The following is a 16341-nucleotide window of genomic DNA, read 5'->3' on the forward strand; positions in this document are numbered from 1 at the left end:
TCCTGCTGCTGCGGGCCAGCCGGTACACCTGTGGAGGTGGAGGGTGCTTGGGTGTCATGTACAACTTCTATGGGCTCCACTATGGGACTCAAGGCCCCTTGGTTGTACTTCCCCCCAGACTGCTCCGGGGTGGTGGGATGGTCGGACTCTAACAATGTGATCTGGGGGGATGGTGCTGGACTTGGTGTGCGAGGCAGTTCGGAGGAGTCGTCCTCCACGGGCACCCACACCTCTTCCTGCGCCTCCTACTCTGCCAAGGTTCCTGTGGCTGCCGCCTCCCCGACTGAACTGGACTCTGCTGAGTGTGGAGCTTCAGCTGTGTCCTGTTTCAGTGTGACAGGAGTTGCGGGTTCCGTCTCGACGGCCCTTGGCGGCATCAGTGCCGTGGCATCTGGAGGTGGTTTCCTCGGTGGTGCATGGCAGACCTTGTGTTGGGCCTTTGAGGCCGAAGTCCAGTCGCCCTCATCCCGGACCCTCTTCCGGGTGTGGTTTGCTGTGGGGGTGAGTCACGCGCCTCGCTGTCATGGTCTGAGTCTGTGGGGGTCGAAGAGAGGGACGGCATGAGTGATGGTTTGATAAGCATCATGCATACATTTGTATAATTGCTCATCTACACAATAGAGGGTAATAGGCAGTTGAGTTTGGATGATCATGTTGCTTGCTTGGGTAATGCAGGCATACGTTGGGGCCACTCATGTTGGGGCAGACGTATGGTATGTGACATGCATATTTCTTGGGGCCTGCATGCAGTGTGACTTATGCCATTAACATCTTAGTGTGGTTTGTGTAAGGTATGGTATTGCCTTGCTGCAGGCATCTGCATGTGTATGTGCTGCGTACAACAACTTTGCTGGGAATGTCTGTGTATTGGGCAATGGCTTGCCTCTTTAGACAGACATATTGGTGGACTATCATCAGCTTCTTCATTACAGTGTTTTCTTAGGACACTCACCTCCGTCCGCCGATGACGTGGCGCCACACTCCATGTCTCCCACGCCTTCTATGGCCTCCATGCCGATCAGGCTTGCACATATGTCCTCCCCCCGGACAGCTTTATCGGAGAGCTTGCTCCTCCACCAGTTGACATGGCCTGGCTCCTGTTGGCCGAGAGGATGTTGCGGACTCGCAGGCGCAAGTCATCCCACCTCTTCCTACTGTCCTTGATTGTGCGGGGGGTGTTACCGACCGCGCTTACTTTTTGCGCCACTAGTGCCCAGATCTCCTTCTTTCTGATTATGGCCTCCCTCTTGAGGCTCTGGGCAAACACGACATCTGCATTTTCTTCCAGGGTCTCCGTGAGCATCGTCAACTCATCTTCATTGAAGTGCTCCTTGCGCTGGCAGGAGGCGCCCTTCTTCACAGCCTTGGACATTGTAGTTTTGTAGTGGTTTGGATTTCACACACAGCAGTATCCTACAGATCCTGGCTACTGAGGATGGCAATAGATTGTGTTTTTAAAGATGGCCGCCGTGCTCTTTCCCGTTCCTGTGCGATGACTCTACTTCCTGTTCCGCTTATTTACGGTGACCGTTATTAGCAGTGACCGCTATGAGCGGTCACCGCTAATAGTGGTCACCGCTAATGCTGTCTTGATTCATGCCAGTAGTGCAATCTGCGATTTACTTGATGGCGTTAAGTGCCTTTTTTGGGACTTTAGCGGCATGCCAGTAATGTCGTTACCGGCATGGCGCAAAGCTTGTGCCCATGAGGTCGTAATTGCCGTCTATTGGCGGTCTCTGACCTACACGGATACAGTATTTACTCCATGCCGGTAAGGACAGTTACTTACCTCCAACCTCGGAATGACCCCCAATACTTCATAATGATTGGAGCTCACTTCCTCCAAGTCATCACCACTGCTGCTACCATTGACACCATGACCTCTACGTTCCTCAGAGACGGATGCCCAACATCCTTATCTGCTACAATGTAGTCCAGTTTGCATCAGAGGAAATGGGAACTTTCCTCCAGAGCACTGAAATACAAAATATAGCATCACAGGGCTGCCTTTTACCATACCCATGGCAATGAGCAAGTAGAAAGAGACAAATGGTTCATCAAAGAAACCAAACAACAAGCCAGAACTAGCAATACCGATTTCCATGAAGCAATCCAGGGCGTGTTGTCTGCTCATAAATTGACTAATAAATCCCACCACAGAAGAACCGCTTTTCAAACATATGAAAAGATGTAAAGCCCACACCAGACTAACCCCAGCTTGGACAGAACACAAAACCAACAATCTATTGGAAAGTAGTCCTATCATGCAAAGACAAGTTCTGCGCATTAAAAAAAACAAGTTCACACATTTAACAAAGCAAATGCAGTCACAGTAAGATACATTGAAGTCAGTGGCCAAGTGAACATCACATTTCCCCAAAAAGTACAAAAACAGATCCCTACCAAAGTCCTTGATACCTTCAACATTTCCATTGCCATGGAAGGTGGTAAAGTATGGAATATGTGTAGAGTTGCCCTTTATCAGTAAGCAAATGCATGGACCAGCAAGCCCGACTTGCTAAAGAATTCCATGAATCCAACAGTTTTAAGTACAAACCACTGCCCTAGAAGGCCCCAAATCGGAACACAGACTTAAACTCCCCATCATGCACTAGCCACAACATAAAAGAACATTTCCCCAATCAAGAGAAGAAAGAACTTTGCATAACTCATAAAGGGAACATACTCACTCTGTAAGGAAGAAGTCTGCACCTGCTAAATTCAAACATTATTAACTGCATATAACTAACTAAGGGGGGTGATTTAGTATTCCCCTATCTCTGGCCTCCTCTGGCCATGCAAACATGCGGCAAGCACAACACGACAGAGAAGAGCGCGTAAAAGCAAGAGGATACGCTCCAAGCAGTGTCCGGTGCACCATTGCCAGTAATGTTCACAGCACTCTGCTCCCTCTGATTAAAGGTTCTTCCACCTAATCTTCACTGCTAGGTGTCATTCATTCCTTCGGGGACCTCAACTCCCACCATGCTCAGCCTGAACATCACACCAACAGTCAGTAAAACCAATGAGCAATCTAAATCTCCCAAAGAATGCACAGTGAGAAAGTAAATGCACACTTTTGACAAGTGAACAGATCATTTTCAGCGTGCGCTATACCTAGAACCTCCCACAGTCTTTCACTAAAGGCTTCTATAAATGTTGATTGCCGTGAGATTTACCTTTGCTGTCAAGTGGGGAAGGCAATATTAGAACCCAAGCATCCTTCCTGGTCCCCAGTTGTAAGTATTTGCACAATGCCACACCTCTTCCGTGGTGGCTAACGTGGACTATACAAGAACCATAGACTATGCTGTTTATAAACATGTTCTGTGACGAATGACATAATGAATTGTAAATATATGATGTCTTAATGTAGGTTTTGCTTAATGATGTAACCTGAGGGAACTGCTGCTTAGGAGGAGAGGTGTATTGAACTGTTTAAAGTATCAATTTCTACAATCCTTCAACCTTCTTGTGCCCCTTCCTTTACTTAACACTTCAAACAATTATTGAAGATATATTTCTTCACAAACAGGTTCATTTTATTCACCTCTCATGCCTTATGTAAAACATAAAATGTCCAATGAATATATTCCACAATATAGAGAAACCTAGCCAACACGTGTTTTGCTTAGACTCTAAGTTCACTTCCTACTGGAGTCAATTGAGCATCTTCAAGGCCACTCCAATATTCAACAACATCCCAATTCCAATTTATGATTGTTATTCCTTTCCAATCCTCTCTACCACGTAATCTCATAAGATTCCATTAATTCCTCCATTATATTCCTATTTCCAATTTGTATCATTAACGTTCCAAACAGACGCTGAAACCCTGTGCTAAACAGGGCATGCTAACTAGTTGGAAAGAAGTGAGAATGCATGAAGAATTTTTATGGAATACATTATACAGACTGCAGTCAAGATAAATTGCAATCTAAGTAGACAAAACCATATTGAGAAACAAACACTGACTGGAGATGATACGAATTGGAAATAGTCTTATGATAGGAAGGAAAGCTGCAACATAGGAACATAGGAATTGTTTGTAAGGATAATAATCGTGCAAGGCAATATTTGGTGTAGGAACATGTACAGATTTTCCTTCAGTACCTTTTAAGAGTCCCACATAATGTGCTGGAGATCCGAGATGTTTAACTGTTCACATGTTGATTTGAGTACTTTTGTTTGTTCTTAGATGTTTGGTTCGTCTGGTGCTTCCGAAGGTTGGGTCAGCATCTGAAGGAAAGAGGTAAGATATAACATAATTACATGTTGAGGGGTTGCTACTCCATCAGTCTCTGTTCATAAAAATGTCAATTATAGGTGGTCGCCTAGGGTGCCACCAGCAGAGGCAATGTTGATACTTTGCAAGGTGTAGCACCAAAATGGCACGTTGCCTGGGCCAGCATCAATTCGTGAACCCAACTCCTCTTTATCCATTGTTTTAGTAATTTTATATTATGTAGTAGCAATGATATTTCTAGAAGAGTGTCCAGTCTGCTGGAATTATGATTCATCATACTGCAGATACGACATGCGTAGAAAGCTCCTCCTCGATTGGAGCCTCCTTATTGCTGACCTTGTTTGCATTCATAGGCTCTTCCAGTGGGATTAGAACGGAGATAAACATGATGTGCCAATGTGTGTCGAAATCTGTCAAAATGTGATGATGCTTAACCTTTCCCCATTGGTAAATAAGCAATTGGCTCTAGTGACTCTAAAGCCAGGAAAATTATGGAAAAACGATTCTGCCACTGTACATACAAGCACATAAGCCAAAGCACCAGGGTGATTTACAAACACGGCTTGTGCGTCAGCACTCAAGAAAATTTGATTCCAGACTACCCATTATGTAAAAACAGGATTTTTAACTTTTATTTATTTATCTTTTTCTTATACGACGCAGCCCGCAGGCATCAGGGCGTACAAAGAGGACACAGACGTAAAAGACAGACAATTCTAACCAGGAATCCTAGTCACGGGTGAGGCTATTTGAGTTGAATAACAGTGTCTTGAATCGTTTATGGAACGTGAGGAGATTACTATGGGCCTCATTACACGGTATGTGGTAACCATGGGGCTATTAGCGCCATGGTTGCCGCTGGTATTTTACCATGTCCGCCTTGGTGGATGGTGGAATTACCCCCTACTCCAAGGTGAGAGGGGGCGGTAACTCCCCATTCACCAAGGCACTTCCCCATTCCCATTTTTGCCCCCATAGGGCTCAATGGGAATGGGGAAGGAGCTAATTACGGTGCCGCAAATTGCGGTACCATAATTAGCACCAAGGTCCCTTTACGGGCCCGTTCCTTAACGGCTGGTAAAAGCAGCTGTTGAGGTCGGGTCCCGCAAAGGGACCTCGTAGTAAGGCGGTAAGGGTTTACGGGTACCGGTGCCCTTACCGGTACCGGTAAACCCTTAATGCATTCCGTGTAATGAGGCCCCATTTCTTCGTAGGACCACCGGTAGTCCATTCCAGGCACTAGCTGCTTGGACTGGAAAGAACAACCGCTTCCTCTTGTTCTCTTGACCTTTGGGCATATAAGCCGAAAAGTATTACTTGATCTTGTATCTCTCCTATGTGCTTGTAGAACCATGCTTTCTTTGAGATAGGATGGTGCCGATCCAAACAGACATTTCTGTGGCATAGTAATGACTTTGAAGAGGGCCCTAGATGGAGCCGGTAACCAATGCAATTCCCTTCTGGCAGTGACAATATGGTCCCTTCTTGATATGTGCTTGAAGATGCGCACTGCATAATTCTGCAACATTTGTAATTTATTTATTCAACTTTTATTAGGGCCCCCAGAAGTGCATTGCAGTAGTCTAGTCTGGGCATAATAGTTGCCCGGACTAGAATTTCACAATTCTTGTTGGTGACGTATGATTCCACCAATCTCAACAATCTGAGATGGTACTGAGATTTCTTTACCACGCCGTCTACTTGGGCATCGGCACCAAGGGCACAGTCCAACACCACACCCAATGTTTTCACTTTTTCCTTTACTTTATGACCATACCTATGTATATTGAAATTTGAAAAACATGTGTCCAATTTTAGTCTGCCTTTCGGGGATCCAAAAATCAAGATCTCTGTTTTTCCACTGTTCGAACACACCCAATTGGCTGTCATCCAGTCTTTCACCAATTCCTAAACACTTTGAATTTTTCTGGTATCCTTTGCATAATCACCACACAGCTTTGTATCATCGGCATAATTTGTCAACTTTGCCCCGCCTTATCTAGGAGATTGCACAATGGGCGAATATAAACATTGAAGTGAGCCGGAGACAGATACGCTCCCTGTGGAACTCAACAGGTGGATATTCTATCCATAGATATAGCCTGACCCCAACAAACCCTTGACATTCTATTTGTGAGAAAAGATTCAATCCACCCAATAGCATCATTTGAGCAACAACCCACAGTTGATCAAGTGGTCAGAAGGTTCTGATGATCTAAAAGATAAAAAATCAAGCAGCATCAACAGCCCTCTATTGCTCCGATTCACAATTCCCAACATCTGGGTCTGTAAATCCAATAACACACTCTCGGGTCTGTGATTGGACCTAAACCCTGATTGTGTAGAGTGTAGAATATATTTCTGATCCAGATGTTCCTGTAACTGTGCCGTGGCGACCTCGTCTATACTCTTTAGAAGAAAAGGGATATTTGTAATGGGCCTCATATTATTTGTGTCCATAGGGTCTTGTCCCTTCTTTTTTTGCAATTGTGTAACCACTACTTTCTTAACGCTCGCAGGAATAGTTGTATGAACTAATGTGGTATTTGTAAAATGCGTAAAAAGTGGTGCAAAGGTACCAATGTTATTCAATATAATTTTAGCAGCAATAGTATTCCCCAGACGGGATGTAGGCCCCATTTTCCCCAATATATTCTACATTTCTTTAACAGAGATAGCGAAGAAATTAAACAGCGAGGAGCTTTCCCCTCTAATCCTCGTGCTTGTCTAAAATGAGACATCAGGGGTAGATTCTGATGCAATCTTTGCGTATACTCCTGAAACCTTGTCTGCAAAAGCTTGTTGTATTCTCATGCAGTCCTCATTCGTGGGAGAAAAGGATTCTGATTCGGCCTGCGGTTTTTCTAAACTTTTCAGAATCTCAAAACGTTTCTATCCTTATTAAAAAGGATAATGTGCTTATTTTCAGAAGACTCTTGCTTGGCTATTCATCTATTCCCAGATTCTGTGGTTGCTTTGTCCGCTCCCTTTTCTGTACTTCCCACCAAGTGCTAAGAAGTGACTGATTAGTGGCAAAAAAGAATGGGGAGGGAGCGAGGGAGTAAGGAACACTCACTCACCTTAGTAACTTCTGTACTCCTAGTCCATAGTTCCCTTTCCTCCATAGTCTGCCCGTCTTCCTCCTAAAATGTACCTAGCCTTCCCAGACCTCTAGGTGGGTGAAGAGGCTGAGGGGAAAGAGCGTGAAGTGGAGGCAAGGTTTCTATGCATGTTGCCCAGCGGGACAAATGCAAAACTGAAATGAGAGGGGGGCATTGCTATGACTCCGGTCCAGTCCCTGTATAGCGAGAACTCCTATAAGTATGGGAAAGAGGATGATGAACTAGGACTACAGTAGTTACTACAGTGGAAAGCTTTTTTCTGTGACATCCTTTGTTGAGCAGAGATCTCAGTCTTTCATCAAAAATGCCATTTTCTTGACCATCCACTGCAACAAATACATTCTAATGGATTATGTCCTAACATGGATTCCTCCTCTTAGATATTTATTCTACGGCTTTGCAGCTCTTGGAAACTTTTTCCCAGCAGGGTGCGTTATGCACGCTGGCACCGATGGCCGTCGAGTCATTGTCTCCGTGACCAGACGTGAGGTTGATACAGGTACAAAAAGCACGTTTGGTGCCCCGTGACTTCAGTTCCTTTTTTCCACATGCCCAGCACGCTACTCAGGAACTTCGCCTCAAAAATCTTCTTGATTTATTTTATTCAAAATTCGTAAAATGTTTTGGTAGGCTCGACAACATGTCTACTCCGAAACCCTCTGGTTTAAAAAAAATGCTTTGACTGCGGCACAAAAATATTGCTTACAGATCCTCACAGCATCTGTCTGGTGCTTCGTTACCGACCACATCATGGCGGATTGCTGCTTGTGTCAAGCTATGATACCCAAGTCCTTAAAGAAGAGAGCCTCCAAAATGGCCTTAGGTCGTTCATCTTCGAAGTCTCCAAGTAGGACTCCATAGAAGATTCGATCGGAGGAAAAGAGTTGTGTGGCCGAGAAAACAGTTGAAAAAACACTGTAAGAGATCCCACTTCTTCCTCATCGAAGCAGAACAAGAGAAGGAGAAGGAATTTGTTGACTGACTCATCCCCACAAAGACAGGTATGGTTTCAGTCTAATTCCACCTTCGGTGGAAAAGTGGGAAGAGTTTCATATCAAGATGATGCAGGTCTTCGAGAAAGCGGGCCCGCCTGTTTTTTCTTCCTTCGGGAAGAAGACCTCTATGCCCACTGTGCCCGACAAGGCCAGCAGGGACTCAACTCACCAACCACCTTGTGTGCCTAAGACCCAGAGACCAATGAATTCCGCCTAAGACCCAGAGACCAGTAAATTCCTTGATCTGACCGTCAACGCCAGCGGCGGCCTAGGCGCTTTTCAATGTATCGCCGGCTCCATCTGCACCAACAACGTCACAACCTATGCTATCGAAGACAGTCCACGATCCCTCGAGTAGATTTCTTCCAAAAGTCTAATTGGGATTGAATGTCCTCTTTTCAGAATTTTTTTTACAAGGATGACGACCCGGTACCCTTTGGGCTCAAACCCATGAGTCTTCCTCGACACCCTGAAGAGTTTCAGTATGAGGAAAGGAGGTTGTCTGAAATAGCTTCAGCCCTTCAGGATGCAAGTGGCTTGGACAGCTCTCCTGAGGTCGAATTCCCACAGGGAGATTTTTCATCCGTTACACAACGCCATGAAAAATCTCCTCATGGAGGTATGGAAGACTCCCTGCTCAGGGCCAGCAGTCCAGAAGGATTTTTCAAAAAAGTACAAACCAGCTTTATCTGACCCGATGTTCCTAACAAGACATCCGGTCATGACAATCTGGTAGTACAGGCTGCGAATGTGAGCAATAAGGCAAGCACCTATCCATCCTTACCACTTGACAGGGATGACTTGGCAAAAAAGGTCTTTGCCCCGGGAAGTATGGCACTTAAAGCTGTTAATGCTTCAAGGGCCCAGTCGAAGTACACACGCACACTTTGGTCTGTGATTGCTGAGGTAGCCAAGCACATCCTAGAAGGTAAAATGAGGAAGGGTTTCCTCAACATAGTGGAGGATGGAAGGGAAGCAATGCACGTGTCCCTACAGTCAGGACTCATCACAGCTGACTGTGTCTGAATATCTATAGTGCCGAGTTACGTTATGCGTAGATTGGCCTGGCTAAGAACATCCAGATTTGGCCAGGATGTCTAAGCGAGGTTGCTCGACATGCCCTTTGATGGCTTGCATCTTTTTGGCCAAGAGGCAGATGACAGCCATGAAAAATTACAGGCATACAAAGATGCAGCAAAGTCTTGAGGGGTGGCAATAAGACAAAAAGGGCAAACAGCCCGCCGCCCATCAAGGGCAATATCAGAATCGTTACTCTTGTCATTCCAGTGGCAGAGGAGGCAAGACACAGAACACTGCTTTGTCTGTTCCCTCCAGTGTTGCCCCCACCGCCAAACCTCTTAAAGAACTTCGGCCATGCAACGCCTTCCATTTTTAAAGTGCCCTCTGGATTTCCACTCTCTGGTCAGTCCACCTCCTGTTCCAGACTCACTGCTCCTACAAGAGGCTACCTCTCTTTTGCAGAAGGGCGCCATAGAGCTGGTTCATACTCAGGACAGGAACAGCGGGTGGTACTCCCCATTATATTTTTGCACCAAAGAAAGACAGAGGTCTGCGACCCATCCTGACATGGGGAGCGTATACAAGTTCCGCAGGAGAGACAAATTCAAGATGCTAACACTCTTGCAGATCCCCCAGGCACTAAAAATTCAGGATTGGTTTGTGTCACTTGGCCTCCAGGATGCATACTTCCATGTGCTGATCCATCAAGAGCATAGGAAGTACTTGAGGTTCATCATAGGCAACACTCAATACCAGTTTGAGTTCTCCCTTTCAGCCATCTTCCGCCCGAGGGCTTCACCAAGCTGAAGGGAGGAATTCAAGTCTTTCCTTACTTGGAGGATTCATTAATCAGGGCGTGGTCTCTGTATCAAGCGCTAGATCATCTCACCCACACCTGCCATCTCCACAAACTTGGCTTCTCCCACAATTTAAAGAAGTCCCTGCTGACACCTTCTCAAACACTAATATTCATCAGAGCAGTCCTGGATTCTTCCTCAGGCAAGGCTTTCCCTTCTTCAGAGAGGGCTCTACACATCTTGCAGGGGTTCACCAAATTCCAGAACGCCTAGTACCTGCCAGTCCTAGTCTTCCTATGGTTGCTCAGCCTCATGGCATCCTGCATTTTTCTGGTGCCAGAGGCTCGGTTGAGAATGAGATCGCCACAATGGGCCCTCAGGTCTCAATGGTTGCAGTTCTCTGACTGTATGATGGACTTGATTCAAGTCCCGAGCAGAGTCGCTCCGAATTTCCTGTGGTGGACTCTCACAGAGAACGTGATGGTGGGAGAACAATGTTGGCAATCGTGGCCAGAGGTGACCGTAGTGACAGACGCATCACTGAAAGGCTGCTCACCTGAATGACTGACAGTGAGCAGGTTGTGGTCCCTGCCGGGTGACAAAACTTCACAATCTGTTGGAGCTGAGGAGGATCACACTGGCGCTGATGGCATTCTTGCCCTCCATGCAGGGGAAGACTTTCCTGATCATGACAAACAATATGGTTGCCATGCACTACATAAACAAGAGAGGTGATGTAGGGTCACTCCCCCTGTGCAGAGAGGCGATGCAGCTGTGGTTCTAGGCGTTGTAGAACAGGATCTCCCTACCAGCAATTCACCTAGTCTGGTAGGAGAATATGACAGCGGACGTCCTGAGCAGGCAGTGTACGGTCTCTCACGAGTGGGAGCTGTGCCAGGAAGTTCTTCTACACATCTTCGCCCTTTGGGGAACCCCTCAAGTGCATCTGTTTGCCTCCATTGTGAACAGGAAGTGCTAACCTTTCTGCTCCAGAGAATTTCCCCACAGAGGAACACTGGGGGACGCATTAGTGGTGGACTGGAACTTCTTTCCCACCGATTCCTGTCATTCCGCAAGTGATCAGGAGGTTGAAGAGGTATGGAGCAACCATGATTCTGATTACCCCGGACTGGGCCAGGAGAAAGTGGTATCCAGACCTTCTGGACATGGCCATCTGTCCTCCACATTGTCTTCCCCGGAGGCCAGGCCTTCTCTCTCAGGAGAGGCGACTTGTTCTTCACCTGAGCGAACACACGCTCAACCTGCATGTCGTGCTTCTGAAAGGCTAAGGTACAGGGATTGGGTCCTTCCGAAAAGACGTGATGGAGGTGTTGCTTTCGGCCAGAATGCCTGCAACAAAAGCTCTATACCGTTGCTGTTGGAAGAAATTCTGCCTGCATATCCATCATTTTGCAAGACGGCCTTCCGGTCACCACCATCAAAGGCTATTTAGCAGCGCTTTCTATTTTCAAGGGCACGCCAGAACAAGGGTCATACTTCTCGATCTCCCTTGTGATGCAATTTTTAAAAGGCCTGACTAACTCTTTCCCTCCGGCACCTTTATTTATTTATTTATTTATTTATTATGTAATGCGCTGGACATTAAAGCGCGGGGACAAGGAACAAAACAACGTATAATATTTATCCATTTTATTGGGAGCTCACTCGAGTAATGTCTTCAGTCTGTGTTTGAAAGAGGCTACGGAGCTACAGACTCTAAGATCTGGGGTAGAGCTTTCGAGACCCGAAGAGCTGCTACAGAAAAACAACCCTCGAGTACCTGCGATAACTTGGCTCTGGGCGTTTGTAGCAGTCCTGATTTGTGTGATCACAGGGTTCACCTTGCAGGAAGCCATGCCAACTGTTTAGACAGGTATACAGTACTTTTCCCGAAAAGACAGGCAAGGATGGTACACAATGTACAGAACAGAATCCGTTTTTGGATCGGAAGCCTATGTAGTGATCTTCTTGCAATGAACACATGATCCATTCTCCGAAGTCCAGTGACTGCTCGAATCACATTTTTCTTTATGATCTGCAGGCGGTTGAGCTCTTTTTGCCCACGCCCTGAAAAAGGCTAGAGCAATAATCCATACGGGAACCTGTTATGACCTGAGCCAAAGTTGCACAATCCGCGGACTGCAGAAATGGCCTGATTTGCGACAACCGCTTGATGCAATAAGATGTACAAGACACCAGATTGCTGATATGTGCTTTCATTGTGAGGTCTTGGTCGATAACAACACCCAAAGGTTTTACCTTTTGGAAGCGTTGACAGCTCACACTCTGCAACTTGAAAAGTGCGGTAAGCTGGATCCATTTCCTGAAGCTTTGGTGCCGTACCTCCAATCATAATTTTGGTCTTTGCGTTGTTCAGAGCTAGGCTATTTTGGAGCATCCACTGATCAATTCGATTGTAGGTGTAGTTCACTGTCAGTGGGTCCAGCACATGAATTCCGGAAAGAGGCATCAGGCATTGGGTATCATCCGCAGAGCTAGAATACACAATGCCTTTAGAGTCCAGTATTTCTAAAAGAGGAAGAGTACAGATATTGAACATGCTAACTCATAGCCTCTCACCATGACATCTTCATGGTAGACTCTCGCTGTTCGGGTTTGATAAAAACAAGAGAACCCAGCTAGAAGCTTCTTTAGAGAAGGAAGCTGAGTTTTGCAGTTTGGAAGTCAGGATGGTATGATCCACAAGATCAAATATTGCTGTAAGATCTAGTAGCATCAAAAGGGCAGTTTTGCCCTTATCAAAATATTGAAGAATATTGGTTTTCAAATCCAGAAGGGTGGATTCGGTAGTGTGGTTGCTTCTGAAGGCTGATTGTTTAATGCCAAGAATGTTATGAAGGCCTAGAAAGTTTTGAATTTGGTGATACGCCACCTTGTCCAAGATCTTCAATAAGAACAGTGTGTTTGTTATGAGACAGTAGCTGCATGGCATGTTCGGGTAGAGCACGTTTTTTTAGAAGAGGTGAGACCCATGCCTGTTTGATAACTTTTGGAACCAGATTTACCCTGAATGAAAGATTAACAAATATGGTAATCAGTGGCACATGTAGTGCTGCACATGACTTCACGATAGCCGCAGGGCAAATGTCCCCCTTGCAGTTTGTAGGTTTGATCTTTAACAGGAGATCAAGCATCTCAGCTTCCGTTATCTCAGAATCTTTAACAGAGAAAGGCGGCTATCTGGTTTTTCAATCCTGCTCTGAAGGAGGTTTCCCTGCACCAGACCTAGATTATTAGTTGTGTCATCCTTGATTTTCTCAATCTTTTGCCTCATGCAGTTCAGAATGTTCGTGCACACATTTGTGTCCTTCAGGACTGTGATGGTGGGGGAGCATGGTTCTTCTAGGTCCCTTAACATCTTAAACAGTTCCTTAGAACTGGAAGATCCCCCTTTAATTCTATTCTTATATGAAAGCTTCTTGGCTAAGCAAATGGCATCTTTATGTGCCTGTGTCACTGCTGTATAAGTGGTTTTGTCTTCCAAAGATAACAACTTCCTTCATCTCTTAAATGCCTTATTTTTAAGGCATTTAAGTTTTTCAATTTCCAGAGTATGCCAAGATTTAGACGGTTGGGATTTTACTTGTCTTTGCTTTAGTGGTGCAAGACTATTGACAGCACAAGTCATTAATTCCTTGTAAGCACTGGCCAATTCAGTTGCTCAGTTATAGCTGTAGAGATTATTCAGTACTGGATCAAAGAAGTGGGACAAGGCATCTGGGGTGAATTTCTGAAAATTGTGACACAGAACCTTTGTAGGCGGATCCCTGAGTTTTGTATTTGGCAAAGATCGTGGTAGCTGGAATTGAATAAATGAATGGTCAGACCATGGGCAAGGGCTAACTTCAACACTGCTCAGCGATCGCCCATGTGTGGCCACCCAATCCAAATTCCTGCCTCCATTATGAGTGGCTTTAGTGATGTGTTGCCGGAACCCCACTGCTCTAAGGAATTTTGCATGGATTTGGTCATAGTCCCGGCCTGGAATTTATACTTAGAGTTACCTTTCCTTGTGGCTTCCCCATTTGAGCCAATACATTTGTGTCCTCTGATGCTACTATCTTGGAAGATAGGCTTTTTGGTCGCCATCTCCTCTGCCTGGAGATTACGCAAATTGCAGGTCCTGTCCTGTAAAACACCTTCAATGGATTGCTTTTCTCCCACAGATTCCTCATCTGATAGATATTCCCTCCAGCTTTGCTGCTATGGAACATTTTCGACAGGGGGCGTAGTGGACCTCGACCCGGCCGTCAACCATCGATCTGTCTTTCTCGACGTCTGGCCGTCGGCTCCGGACATGACTTCAGGCATCATATAAGTACCATGTCACTACGCCTCAATCTCAGTTCCTTTTTTCAGCGCGCTAACATGCTGCTTGAGAACAAAGAGCTTCGACTCTTTCGACAATTTCATTAGAAAACTTATTTTTTCACTAAATCCTCGACGCGAGATGTCAGTTGCTCGGGTGTCAGGTTTCAAACAGTGTTCTGATTGTGGCACCAAGATGTCCTTTACCGACCCACACAAGTTGTGTCTCTGGTACCTTGGCACGTGTCACGGGACTGACGGGTGTCCGTCGTGCGCCAAAAGGCAAACTAAATCCCTTCACGATCGAGCTGCAAAACTCACTCTGTGTCAACCATGCTCAGAATCTCTGACGTGGTCAACGGTTCGGTCTTCGGAGGCCAAAACTGAGGGATGAAGAAATGGTCTGACTCGAGGAGCCACTGTCCCTTATCCCGAAAAAAATAAAAGGCGTCACTGCCATCGTCGGGATTCCGAGTCGGTGGCGGAAAAAGGTATGCCGTCGACCGGGTTCTCCCCCTACGCAGCATGCTTCGGAGCCAAGAGTGGTGCTCGGTGTACCTGGCCCCTCTAGTGCCCCGGTACCGACAATGTCGGCCCGATAAATCTTTTGACGTTGAAAGAAATACAATGGAAGCCAGATTACTCCTGTGAATTCAAGGATGTCGACGTTACTGCATCTCAATCTCGATCGATACTGGCAGAAAGTATTTACTCCACAAACCCGGGCCGAATTTTTCGATACCATCACCGGTATCTTAGGCGATCGCGATGCCGATGACCTGTGAGACGTTCTTGGGTTCAGTAGGGGTTGACTATTTTGATGAGCAGAATAAGTGTCTACAGCTAGCTAAAGGCCTTCAAGCCGTCTGTGGTCTGGACACTTTGCCTGACCTCGAGTTTCAGCAGTCCCAGCCCTATCTTCACAATACACCTAAATACAGGGCTCTGGTAGAAAGGGTTATTGACACCCTGGCATTACACTCATCAGTGGCACCTACACAAGGTTATCCTAGATGAAGGCCTTGCCACTGAACGTGATATGTCTCTGGACACAGCCATTTCCGATCCTTTGGTAGCTATGTGGCAAAACCCATGTTCAATTCCTCCCGTCAGCTCCACCATTTCTGGGAAGTACAGGCCTGGACATCGCTGACTGTGTGGGCCGATCTATGGCTTTGCCCATAACTCTAAGAAGGCAGACCTACTTGAAAACCTCTGGTTTTTCACGTAACCCCCAAGTAAAACTTCTGGACATGCCCTTCGCGGGAAATCTTCTTTTCGGCCACAAAGCAGACATCCTTAGGCCCAGCTGCACAGCCGGCCAAACCTGAATTTAGCTTTGCCTCTAGAGCAAGGTGCTACAGGAGATATTCTCCTTATGGCAGGAGAGCGCAGCTCTCACCGGCCAGGCAAGGGCAGAAGCGTTTCTTGCGCTCTGGAAGGGGCAGAGGGCCATCCAGAGGCCAACAGGCAGGGTCAGCGGTGGGGACGACGCAGCCTCCCAAGCTGCTTTGATTTCCCCTCTCACAGCGCATCGGTTGGAGGATGGTTGACAGAGCATTTGCTCCAGTGGCAGGGAATTACTTCTGATGCCTTGGCTCTACAGGTCATTCAATGAGGTAATTGTCTCACAGTTCTAAAAAAAAAAAACACTGACAGACCAACCCCACATCCAATCCAACAGGGTCAGGAGCACCTAGAACAACAGAGAGGATCGGGTTGGTATTCACGGTATTTCCTGGTGCCCAAGAAAGGAGGAGGTCTACGTCCCATTCTGGACCTCAGGGCCTTGAACAAGTTCTTGAGGAAAGACAAATTCAGGATGATGACAT

The 16341-nt window shown here is 46.3% G+C and overlaps 1 protein-coding gene across 1 annotated transcript in view; it reads left to right on the plus strand.

The window, feature by feature from the left end:
* Positions 1-16341, plus strand: part of TEX11 (testis expressed 11) — a 3096519-nt gene that overhangs the window by 2249566 nt on the left and 830612 nt on the right. Inside the window, exon 20 of the mRNA XM_069612434.1 lies at positions 4199-4252. Coding sequence (XP_069468535.1) covers positions 4199-4252 — 54 coding nt within the window. The remainder of the gene's footprint in view (positions 1-4198; positions 4253-16341) is intronic.

The sequence above is a fragment of the Ambystoma mexicanum genome, chromosome 5p, assembly GCF_040938575.1.
Source record: "Ambystoma mexicanum isolate Mex_15411 chromosome 5p, UKY_AmexF1_1, whole genome shotgun sequence".
In the NCBI taxonomy this organism is placed as follows: Eukaryota; Metazoa; Chordata; class Amphibia; order Caudata; family Ambystomatidae; genus Ambystoma; species Ambystoma mexicanum.